Consider the following 13,563-nt stretch of genomic DNA (forward strand, 5'->3'; position numbering starts at 1 on the left):
CTTCCGGTAATATATTTAACCCCCTTAACAGCATAAAAAAATAAAATTACTTCATACAAAGAAATGGGTCGCGACACATAGGGTTGTCATACGCGACATGTATAGAAATTCAAATAAAGTATTGCGGTTTGTTCAAGTATGACCCATTTTACAGTTGGTTTGCTCCACATATTATCCAACACTGAAAATAATAAAGCACACACGTATATAGATACTAATAAACAAATGTGCTTTATTTATAGAAACTACGCATTTCACTGGTAAACAAACGAACCGATCACCCCATACTTACTACTTTAGGTACTTATTCATACAGTACGCCTGACAAATCAACTGCAGTAATAAAATTACGGGGCACAACAACAAAAATGAAAGTACATTTACAAATACGCCATCCTTCATCCTCAATACACCGAACGAGTAACAAACAAATTTGGTCCCAAGTATCAATATTAATTTCAAGTTGCATGATGTAAGGTTACCATTAAATACACAAAAGCAATGATTTTACAAACAAAACATATTTCAAATGATACATTAAAACTCTTGTTTGAATTCTTGTGTTTCAGATTATTCTAAAAAGTATATATAAGAAAACATAAAATATACCTATCCAAGATCCATTCTTTACCTTGCAATATAGTAAAAAAAGTTAAACACGGCTTCGAATTTACTATATATGGTTAATTGCCAAACAATATCCACAGACCTCCAACATGCGAAACATATGCTGTATCATATGAGCCAGAATCAAAATGTTTTTGCTCGTACACGTATAGCATTATTAAGTAGAATACTATACTTTAAATAATACTGTTCTTGTATTATGTAGTTGGGTATGAATGAAACAAAAACTAACTACAGAAAATACGGAGTTGTATTTAGTGTAAAAAAGTAGTATGATTATAAACGAAATACATTTCTGTAAACGTTTTCTGTAGAAACACTGCCTTTGTGGATAATCGCCATCTTTGACTATGATCTTTAAAGACGTTTCCTTGATCAGATTCTTGGTAACTGATGTCATAAAACAGTGAATTTTTAGAGCTGTGACATTAAAATGTGTAAAATACCAGCGGTCTTCGTTTGTCGCTACTTCGCTTATTTTCATTTTTACTTCCATAACAGTGTCATCTTTCTTAGGCACTTGTATTGAAATAACTAAGCAAATATTAGTTATAAACAGGGGCGTAGATCCTTCATTTTAGGTGTGGGTATGGTGCATACAATCATCCCCCCAACAGTTTGGTCTGTTGAATTGTTTTATTGCATCACAGGCCTACAAATTGTGTGTTTGTTCTTGTGATTATCGTGTTCTTACCAATTGAATTACATAATTAGGCCTAGATGTAGGCTTTTTCAGTATCCGAAATGTACATCTTTAATATAGGCGTGCTTCTAAGCTTCTTTTCGATCTAAGCGATAATTCGTAAGGAGTGATTTCAACGGCCTGAAGCCTCTACTCGAATTGTATTGCTAGTTTTTGTTTAGGTGTTTTTATTTAATATACGTGCTTATAGACATTATATCACAACATGTTTTCCTTTTGATGAGCTTTAACAGGAATATAATATATCTGTGATTGTTTAAGTATTTTTCGAGAAACTTGCAATTACTTGTGTTGTAACTAGCACACATTATTGTCCCAGCGGCGGTCAGGCGGCTCGATAGTCACTGTGAGGTTCGCGCGTTCGACTTAAATACATTGTACAGTTCAGTCCAACTTCCATTCTGTTCTATCTTCGTTCGTTGTACGTTAGTTTTTCAATAAAGACTGTATTTTAACCTGTTGAGTCATCTGGAAAACAGATTCCAATTATGACAAGCAAGCGTCTGAAACTTTCCGATATTAAACAGAAATAATAACTAGAAGCCAGTTGCTAGTACTACAAGTGACAATGCAGATAATCCAACAACCTCAAGCAAATGAATAGAAACTTGCCATATAGAGGAAATACCATGTTCATCAGAGGACGAGTCTGAAAATACTTGTGCAACTATTGCACATCATGAACCACCAGATAGTTGTGAAACAAGTTTTTGCAGTAATGAAAAATCTGACATTCCACAAATACAGTGTGGAAAGCCATATCATCCAGATGCACAACTCATACCACGACAGAAAGCAAAATCTCAAAATATCACTTCGCAATCAGACTCAAAAAGTCATATGCTTTCATTGTGCTAAGGCGGAAAATAGAGGCCTTTTTACAGGGAAATTGGAGAGGCCAAAGGAGTATACCTTCATATCCACCAGTTTTTGCAACTGGAAAAAGGCAAAACAGAAATTCAACGAACACCAATCCTCCTCTCAGCACAGATTCGCTATATCTCCAGAAGGTTCACTTGATGTAACTCCAGTGACTGTCCAGCTACATGATGGAAAAAAGAAGTAGCAGGAAGAATGCAAAAGAAGTCTAGTCAAAATATTCAGAAGTTTACGTTTCTTACTGCGTCAAGGTTTAGCATTACGTGAACACACTGATACGGAGGGGAACTTCCTGCAGTTAATGAAGCTCCTGGAAGAGGAAGATACTGAGTTGATTGCCTACTTGTCAAAGAAAACCACATTCACATCACCCCAAGCTCAGAATGAAATAATGGAGATGTTTAGCCATCAAATACTGAGGAACATAGCACACGATGTGCAGCAAAGTAAAATCTTTGCATTAATAGTTGATGGCACTCAAGATGTTACAGGTGCCAAACAGGAAGCAATATGTGTACGATACGTAGACGAGAACCTTAACGTCCATGAGACATTTCTTGGTTTGTACAGTGCTTCCAATACAACTGGTGAAACAATATCCTCGACTATACTTGATGTACTGACTAGACAATTTACCACTGTCAGAATTAAGAGCACAAATTTATGATGGAGCCGCTAACATGAGTGGTGCGTACAGTGGATGCCAGGCAAAAATAAAAAAGAAGCAACCGTCAGCTTTGTTTTTCACTGCGGAGCACACAAGGCTAATTTAATAATGCAACATGCAGTTGAAGCTTGTGAATGTGTTCGAGATTCTATCCAGTGGGTACATGAACTTGGTGTCTTGCTTCAGAGGTCAGGCAAATACAAGACAATCTTGTACAAGAAAATATTGTATCGTCAGACAGCCACAGTGGTCCAGTTAAATACATCCGTCCACTGTGTCCAACACGCTGGTTGTGCCGCCTATCTGCAATTACATGTGGTAATGATCACTGCAGTGACATTGTTGATTCTTTGTCTGAATTAGCAAATGAAAAATTAAATGTAGCAGTGAAAGCACGAGGTCTGCTGGACAAATTTGACAAAGGAAAGACTTTTAGGATTGTTGATGGCTCAGCATCCATTAGTTGCATTAGAGGAACTAAACCGTGCATTCCAAGTAAAATCAGCGACAGTATCGGGCATGATTGAAGCATCTGCAATGACAGTTGAGCTATTGCGGGTATTGCAAACAGAGGAAAATTACAACAAGATATTTGATGAAGCTGAGAAAAAGGTAACTTCCCTAGATCTGGTGCCTCTTGAACTACCACGCAAGGACATACTAGTTACCATCATAAGTTTTTAACTGTCAGCAAGTTCAAAATATGAAAGGGCTACCATCAGCAAGTGTTTTTCACCGCCAGTAAGCCCAACAAATGAAACACGCATATATCAACAGCACCTAGGGCTTGCTTAAACATCAGGATGCTTAACATAATAGATTATACCACCAGAAGCGTTTTCTTAACCAACAGCAGGCGCAATACAAGCGGCGACTATTCGTCAGCAGTGCAAAATACTTTACCAAGTTCACCAAGTGTAGAGAGGTCACTATTAAAGACTATTACACTATCTCCTTTACTTGTATGACGTTAAAACTAACTAAACACAAACTCTTTAGGACGAGCAATCACGAACAGTATTCTCACACAATCACATACAACATCAGGAAATGCACCAGGTAGATAGACTGACCATTTGTTTGAAATTAAGCAAAAAGCTACAGAATGGGCTATCCGTGTTCTACCCGCCACAAGTTTTGGTTTGGTTTGTTTTGAAATTCGCGCAAAGCTACACGAGGACTATCCGCGCCAGCCGTCCCTAATTGTGCAGTATAAGACTAGAGGGAAGTCAGCTAGTCATTACCACCCACCGCCAACTCTTGGGCTACTCGTTTACCAACGAATAGTGGAATTGACGGTTACATTATAACGCCCCCATGGCTGAAAGGACGAGCATGTTTGGTGTGACGGAGATTCTAACCAGCGACCCTCGGATTACGAGTCGAGTGCCTTAATCACCTGGCCATGCCGTCCTCACACCACAGGTATAGAAACGCAGCTTCTAGTAATGCGAGTCCGCAGACATACTGCTGTGCCACTGTTGGGCATACCAGGTAGAAATCATTATCTTACTATAATATACTTTGCGTATACATGTCAATATCTATGTATGTAACCAAAACTTCTGGGCCACATACTGAATGGCACAACAAACAATAATCCATAGACAATTTCACTGTTTGGGTATTCAAGATTCAGAAAAATCGGAAAAAGAATTTGGTATGTACAACTACTACTTTATAATCGAACAATTGTAAATAAAAACACTGTACTCACAACAGAACACGAATTTAAACAGGGCTGCACCGAAGGATTTCATCGTATATTTATTAAGAATATTTTTAGATCTAGTAATAGAGAAATAGGAGTTCTTAAAAATATTACATTTTGAATAAAATGGTACCACTTCAACAGATAAAAACATTACAGTTTATACAAGCAAAATTTATAAAAATAATGAAATTATACATTAAATAATTTGGATACGAGTTCCATATCACTAAATAACACAATCATAATATTTTTCACGTCGTGTTTCCCATAAAAAATACTTTTCAGAAAATGTTCACTTTTCTAGATTTTATTTTTATTACAATGAGTGTGAATAATATTATTAGTAATTAGTAGCATAAACAGCCACCCGTAAAGCGTCGTTTCTGCTGATAATATACAACTAATACAACTATCATCTTTCAATAAATGGTCCTACTTAACCAAGATTAAATTTCTGCCAGTACTCATCAGAACTCAGGTTCGCTTTGTAATTCTGAGTGCAGTAGTGCTTTTATTTTGGAAGTTACGAATTTTTAATTGGCAATTCAAGTTGAATAGTGCATGAAGAGATACCGCTAACTTGCAGAAAACTTTATACTTCATATAATTTGAGGCCATGTCCTTCAAACAATTTTAATTTCAGTTCCACACGCAAACATCAATAGGTGCACCAGATAGCACAATCGTTAGTTGTCCCTGTCCACACGGACTTGTTTGCTCATCAACAGCTGTTGTTTATCGAACAAGTTGTCACTTATTACATGTTCATGACCACCTTCAACGACTACCGGTAGGTAAAGATCAGCACTGCAACAATTTTTTATTGTACGATTTTACAGATGGTCAGATTAACATAAGTCGTTCAATACGTTTTGCTGCTTTCTTCTTATTTACCCGTCTTGTTGTCAGAAAGCAAGAAGTTACAGGCAAAATATGGTGTATTTTGTGTTACGGTACTCTCCACAACTATAACCAGTTAGACAACTGCTGACAAAGAGTCTGTTGCTTCTAATGAAGGTGTACTCAACGTAAACAAATTCTCCAGCCAAACTTCATAAAAGTCTTGAAGTCCTCCTCACAGTTTCCTCCAAAGACGATACGATATATAATGTTTCTTCATTATAAACCTATTCTCATCCAAGTGATTAATTTTTCGCAAAATATTTTCACTACCACAAATAGGGAAAAGCAGTTTAATACATCAATCATGAAATTGTCCATTTACATTATGGATGAAGGAAATCTAAACTGAAAGTGGCCTTCCTAGGTAATCACACATCAATCTAAGCAACTGTACAGATATATTCTACAGTAATACTTCTTACTTAAACTTGCATGTATAAAATCGTATACACGCTTATAAATACTATAATATAATAAATCTTTTAAGCCTCTTTTTCAAATCTAACTTTGAGCGAAAGTTCTGTAATAATGTCAAAATAAATGGTTTTAAATTTTATAATTTGTATTTATAATTCGAGTTTGTGAATAAAACACAAGCTATCTCAATTTGAATTATATATGCACAGATCATTTATATGCAAACAGAAATGTGTGGTTTTAAATACAGCATAGGTTAGCTTTCAGGCCTATTCTATTCTTTCGATAGAGATTATAGTTTCTTCATAATTTACATCCGCCATTTTATTACTCGTATTTTTTTTCTCTTGTCTGAAATTTGATTGATTATTTTTGAAAACGATGATGGCTATATGATATATTTTTCCAAAGTGTGTTGTGCGATACACTGTTTGAAATCTAAAACTTTGTCATATGACATAATAAAATAAAGTAGGCACAATATCATTAATAAATATTCCCATGAGCTATTTCAAAACTGACTGTGTATCCAGGCTTAATTATATTGATATCATGTCCTTAACAACGGTACGTTTCTTTACAACAGATATCAATGAAAACAAAATTCGTGATCATTTTCTTCACTAGATGTTTAAACGTTAATGTCATATTGGTTAACAATAAATGTACAATCGTAAAGCAGATCACCGTGGAGCTGGCAATTATGCAACTTTTATTTTTATTTCACAGTTAACATCTGACTTGTATATTCACGTATTTATTTTCTGGTATAATGATCATTAATATTACAACAGGTTCTACAGAAATGTTTATCTTTCAAAGCGCATTCAAGGAACCAACATTTACGTCAGTGGACAACACACAGTAATATACTGTGTTTTTGTTTCCAGTACACATTAGAAAAACAAGTCCTTATTTGAAACGTTAATCATTTTTGGACCACTACACACTTTAACACATGCGAGTGACCTTCTTTTAGTTGCACGATTTACCACGCCACTTAGGCTCCTAAAAGTCATGCCATTACACTGCACGTGATGGAATCTATAACTATTGACAAAAAAAAAATCTATGTTACAAGGGTTGTTTTCAATTTAATAGAAATGTGTGAAGTGAAAGGTAAGAAGTTATTTGGTATTCCAAAGTCCTAAAAATCATGCTGTGCCTTAAGATACGGAATACAACATTTTACCTTTCTTGCATAATTAAAATGCATTTCCGTAATTATATGTAACAAACGTTACGTGTGTTTGTATTGCAAAACAAATAAAGGAAAAAATCGTGTTTGAAAGCATACTACAAAAGTGAAAGTAACATAACCTGAATCCACAACATGTACAACTGTGATCAAAAACTGGCTGCTAAAAACAATGTTTTACAAATACCAACAATGTCCAAATCAGCATTATATCACACAGACAATAGTCCTGTCTATGTCGGGATCGCTGTGATTGTTCATCGAAAAGGTAGTTTAAATATCTCCTCAATAAGTCAACAGAGCTTTAACAACGTTTCGACCTTCTTCGGTCATCGTCAGTAAAGTGTTTTCTCAGCCCAAACGAGCCGTTTTTGCATATAAATTTCTCAACAAGTGGGTTTCTCGTCATCACTGATTAGAGCTTTAACAACGCCATATTGTGCTTCTTTTTATAATAATGTTTATAAAATATCATGGGAAAAAGTCTAAACTTGTTGTTGTTGGTTTTCGTTATATCTCAGAAACCAAAACAATGGTGTCAACCAAACATTGATGCGACAGTTTCAACGGAGAAAGTGCTTTTTTAAGTATTCTTAATAAGTAGTAGTAACTTTAAAAAACTACAATTCTAGTATCAAGTTTTTACAACAGGTGTCTGTGTCTTGTGTGTTTGTGTTTTTCTTATAGCAAAGCCACATCGGGCTATCTGCTCAGCCCACCGAGGGGAATCGAACCCCTGATTGCAGCGTTGTAAATCCGGAGACATACCGCTGTACCAGGGGGGCCTGTGTCTTGTTGGCGATAAATTTCAACAAAAACGCACAGCATGCAATTCACTTGAAAACAAGTAATATATTCAAAATGAGTAAAATGTATGTAAAAACAAAAAAAAATTACATTATTGGTTATTACATTTGTATCCAAAGCTTTGAATGATTTCTCTCTTTTTTTGTCAAAGTCCACATGAGGGTTAAATTACTTCAAAACAATTTTTGACATGATATATTATTTATTCTCTCCTTTATTATCACATTACAATCAGTAATAAATTTACATTAGCCTGTGAGTTGCCACAATCGTATTCAGAGCTTTAAATGATTTTCTTTTACGAAAATCTACACACGCGGGTTCAATTACTTCAAAACACTCTTTGAATAGAAATTTATTCTCTCCTGTCATCATAAAGTAAAACGCTTTAGAAATCGCCAGTTATGGCTAAGCTGACAAATCACACAGTCTAAACTCCACTTTCACTAACTTTACTTGCTTTCAGTATCTGCACGTATATATAACAAATTGTAAAATATAGAAGTATCTCACTCTCAAGTAAGAACAATTACAAAAGCCCAGTGCAACTACGACTCGTACAGTGACGTAAAGAAACATGTAGTAACTAGAACTTTTAAAATAAACATTTCACACTTCTGTCACGTAAACTAAATAATAAGTGAATATTATATCACTACATAAATTAAACATTAACTCTTAAACTGAATGATCTTTTATACTCAATATCCAGTATAAACAATGTTATCATTAACACTTCATGTTAGCTTTCTTTGATGTTCTTTTCAAACGCTCCAGAACGAAATAAAACAGAAATCACTAGCCAATAATAGATAAACAGTAAATATTACAATTGAAATTTCATTGTATTTAGGGCTCGGTTATAAGTACAGCCTTTCTCTGTATATTGAAACACTGCGTTGAGATAAACAAGTGAAGACACTTCAAAATAGAAGTAAATGTAGGGATGACATTTATATGATCCCTACATTATAACACAGACAATGATTAACATATAGCAGTGTGTGTATGGATATATTCAATCATAATCGAGTTTTATGATTAATTTATTCAAGTTTAGTAAGTTAACACTACAACACTGTGTTTGTGTTATTATACGTAAATGCCATCGCCACTGTCTTGTTTGTGAAATATTAGTTTTAGTTATCCCTACACTTAGTTCCTTTTTTGAATGTTTTTCTTTACTTATGTGCAAAATCGTCCATAACTAAAAAAAAAACAAAAAACATTAACACAGTTACAATACCTTGTCATTATTACTGAAATGATGTAGTGTATAAGGAGATTTGTTACTAAAGTAAAACTTTGTGGGAGAGTCTCCTTCAAAAGCTTTATTCATTACTAAGGGCAATAAGATATTTATTAAGCTAACTAACCATATTAACATTGATAAGACTATCTGTGTTTATATATTCACAGCAGGTGAAAAACAGAGAAATAACTTTTCAGACAGGAATATAATTCTTCAGACAACTACTTTCCCTCAAAATACGAAAAATTCATACAAACCGTTATAATGGTTATACGTACATCGAAGCTCTTATGTTTATTAAATTAAAAATCGCTAAAAATATAAACATATTCCAATAGTTAAAACCGGTCTTAGCCAATTCAATGCCCCAAGACAAAACACAAAGTTCGAGGCCCCTCGTAGTATTCAGCAATAAAAGGAAAACAACGTAAACATGCCAATAACATATGAAGTATCACGCAACATATAAACAGCAAGTAACACAACACAAATATCCTAGAATGCAATCCTAAATTGATGTAACGACCGACGAACTCCACAAAACAAAACAATAACAAATTACTGGCATTACATTCAGATATAGCTTAAACAAAACTACATAAAGTAAAACTTAAACTAGGAAATAATGAATTAAAGATATGTCCTCATGAGAAAATTCTAGGAATAACTTTTGACACACCACTCTCCTGGAAGTAACCTTTTAAAAACATTAAATATATTAGCGAAAAAATTCACCATTTAAAACTTATAACGGGAAACAATAAAGGATGCAGATCTAATGCTATCACAAAAACGTGTATGTGTCTCCCCTAATAAAAGACGGCTCTCAAATAACTTACAATATCCTTAAATCACTACACCTCTAGCAAAACAGTCCTGCCCATGGCCCTCAGATAACCAAAACTGACCCCTATCAATCATATGCACACAGCTAAGAGACTGAGTAACAACACCAATCCATACACATTACCAAACAGCAGAAATAAGAAACACCTTAACTGCTAAACTACACACATTGACTTGTGCCCCAAATAAAACAATATCTCCAAAGAACAAATACATGGCCTCCAAAATACCCTAAAACAACCTCTGCTGAATAATTAAATTTATTTACAAACTAATCATTTCATGTTTTTCTCTTATTTTTCAGTCCTGTTAAAGTGGGTTTTTCAATAAATATAATAAACAAGTTGTAACAATAAAATTTAAAGTGTCACTATAATTTTAACAACTTCAAGCTCGGGTAATTTTGCTTTATTGCTGGGGATTAGGTGTAAGGGGAGTATATATCGAGTACTAGTATGCCTTGTTTAATTTAATACACAAATTATCATAACCCATGATAACGTTTTATCGTCTCATTTTACTAGAAGACAAACAGCAAGACTATTACATGTACTGGAAAACGAATAACTCTTACGATGTTTTTTTATTTTTTTATTCAGTCTGAACAGTTAGTTCAATACAGTTCAAACAAAAGTAAACAAAAAAAAACAGGTAAATATTTGTCTAACAGTATATACTCTGGAAGAAAATACTAAATATTATTTATATTTTAATGTCAGTTTTTATTACAACTGGAAATGCTAATTGTTTTTGGTATTTAAGATAGCAAAATATCTTTTTGGGTTATTTAACTAATTTGGTTTGGTTTTTTTTTAATTTGGCGCAAACCAACATGAGGGCTATCTGCGCTAGCCGTCCCTAATTTAGCAGTGTAAGACTGCAGGGAAGGCAACTAGTCATCACCACCCACCGCCAACTCTTTTACCAACGTATAGTGGGATTGCCATTTACATTATAACACCCCCACAGCTGAAAGGGCGAGCATGTTTGGTGTGACGGGGATTCGAACCTGCGACCCTGAGATTACGAATCGAGTTCCTTAACCACCTGGCCCACATTTATCTAGTAAAACACACTGAAACAATTACAATAACAAAAATAACATGTGGATTTATCATTATTTATGATCTATAAAAGTAAGTAAATTTTAGCAGATAACCACTTACTTTTAAACAAGAATAAAATTTATATTTCTTCTTGCGACTGACCAACAAACAAAATATCACGATTACAACCATTACACAATCTAATTAATCTTCAGAAATGTATCAGCCAAAAACGAGCCGAAACAAAAGCAAATTAAAAAACGCTGCATCAACAAAAAAGATCCCAGAGTACAAGTTACAATGTGGGATTATATGTACGTATCATTTTGACGCTTGTTCGACTGAATAAAATGTGATTATTTATATTTAGTATTTTTTATTGGTTGTTCATGAAGTAAATACTGAAACATTTAAGTAAATGTATGACTAATATACAAACATTTTAAACGTTTGTCTCACCAAACAAACACATGAATGTATACTCACTTTCTGAATATTACTAGCTTGTCTGTCGCATACCAGAGAATGAGTCCTTTTCGGAACCTGCACATTTTGTCCTTTGTACAGTTGCACACAATAATCGTACAAGTACTGAAAAACTTCTAGGGAGGAAGTCAAAGAAAACTTTAGCGTTGAAGACATTTTTACCGAAACAAATTAGTTTTCCAACTTTTTTGTTTCAGTCAGTTTAAATATTGTATCAGGAAGCGACTAAAACTCAAACCAAGAACTGGATTTCCCTTCGCACAGAGTTCAGCAACGCCGTGCGCACGAGTTTATCAGCGGTTTTGGTTCTGTTTCAACAGCCACCTAGTCCTCAATATATTATTTCAAACGTTTCGTGAACTGACCTTATAAACTTGAAACCCAATTCTGAAACTGGCGGTTATGTGAGGTAACGACGGCAGCTAGGGTATTGTTGTATGATTAATCTCAAATAAAATTAATCAAAACCTATATGCACTAGCCATCCATAATTTTCAAGTGACAGGTCAGAAACAGTCAGCTAGATAGTTAATAAAAACACCGCCAATTTGTAGGCTCTCTAATCGAATAGCGCGATATGAGTGTCACTATAACAAAGCACCCATATCCCAAATTATAGGTCGCGATTTTTTTTTTCAGTAACCTCAGAATTAAAGCTAGAAAATTCAATTGTTTATGAAGATTTTAAACTAAGTTATATTAAAATATGTTGGCCTGATAAATTAATTTTATTATTGTTATTGCTATGAACAGATAAGAGGCATGTCAACAAATTATAATACACAATATGTACGATTCATACAAAAAATATAAACAGTTATATGCACAAAACAGTATTTAGTAACAACTGGTATATTAATAAAATATTTTTGTTTGTTACAGATATTCATGCAAACCTACACAAGGACCATCTGCTCTAGCTATACCTAATAATGAATAGGTAGAATATGGTTCGCATCCCATTGCCCAAAAAGTTGTATTGAACGTTTGAGATCTGGTGTATAAGTACTACTATTTGATTACAGTAACCCAACAGATTCATTTCAATATTCAACATGGCAACAAGCCGACGAATGCCAATTGCCACGTCAGTCAACGTAGTACGTACCCCAAGATACACAGTTGTCTTTAGCTATTCTATTAGAGCATTATTATGGTTGTTTTTTATCGCAAAGCTACACAATGAGTTATTTGTGCTCTGTCCGTCATGAAAATTCAAAGCAACCAGGATACAGATATTACTAAAGTGTAGCAGAAGAGCATTCAGTCATGCAGAACACTATCCCATCTTCCAATCCAAGTTCAATATCCAGAGGCAGGAAAGTGAATGTATACTCTGGGATATTCTCTGTGTAAACCAGGAGGGCATCCTTATTCAAAGCTTGTGAGAGGATTGATGATGGAAGTGTTTTCCAAAGTTACCAAATAAAATTATCACTTAGATAAAGTGACAAAGATAAAAAAAAACAAAAAACTTGTACACCAAAGGTAAATGAAGACAAAACCTGTCCTTTGTTCAAGTTAGAGACACAAAGATAACTTCTTGATTCTAGATACCCAGTCCATGGTCAATTCCTTAAATTAATCATGTGAAGAAAAAAAGCAAGCTGTTGGTACTTCAAAGTATACATACACTTTTTCTAGATGTTTTGATTAGATGTGCTACAAATATAGTTCAAAAACAAACCAAAATCTGATTCCAGAGCAATTGAGAGTATGAATACCACAAAAGTATCCACAAGTGAATGAAGTTCCAAATAATAGTCTGTTGGTTTGGTGTTTAATGGCACAAAGCAACTAGGTTATTTGCAACAAACATCCTGTAAAAGGTTGAAATTAAAGTTAATTTATCAACATTCATAAAAAGGAATCAAGATAAAATAAAACGAAGTTTAATTTTTGAATTAAAACATAAATAGCATTAAATCCAATTTTTATATCAAGTCTACAGCAGCGATAGATTAACTAGAGTAATACAAGTTGTAAACGACTATCTGTAGCATAACTAATTATCATAA

The 13,563-nt window shown here is 34.1% G+C and overlaps 1 protein-coding gene across 3 annotated transcripts in view; it reads right to left on the reverse strand.

Moving 5' to 3' along the window:
- LOC143232625 (kelch domain-containing protein 3) overlaps nucleotides 1–13,563 on the reverse strand; it is a 69,942-nt gene that overhangs the window by 30,826 nt on the left and 25,553 nt on the right. For 2 of the 3 annotated variants that reach the window (XR_013017632.1, XM_076468271.1), the window contains exon 1: nucleotides 11,546–11,863. The exons of the other annotated variant lie outside the window; for it this stretch is intronic. Coding sequence is in view for 1 of the 2 variants with exons in the window: in XM_076468271.1 (XP_076324386.1) it covers nucleotides 11,546–11,701 (156 nt within the window). In the remaining variant the exon portion in view is untranslated. Of the gene's footprint in view, nucleotides 1–11,545; nucleotides 11,864–13,563 lie in introns of those variants that run through there. 3 annotated transcript variants of the gene reach the window in all.

Source organism: Tachypleus tridentatus, chromosome 11, assembly GCF_004210375.1.
Source record: "Tachypleus tridentatus isolate NWPU-2018 chromosome 11, ASM421037v1, whole genome shotgun sequence".
Taxonomy (NCBI): domain Eukaryota; kingdom Metazoa; phylum Arthropoda; class Merostomata; order Xiphosura; family Limulidae; genus Tachypleus; species Tachypleus tridentatus.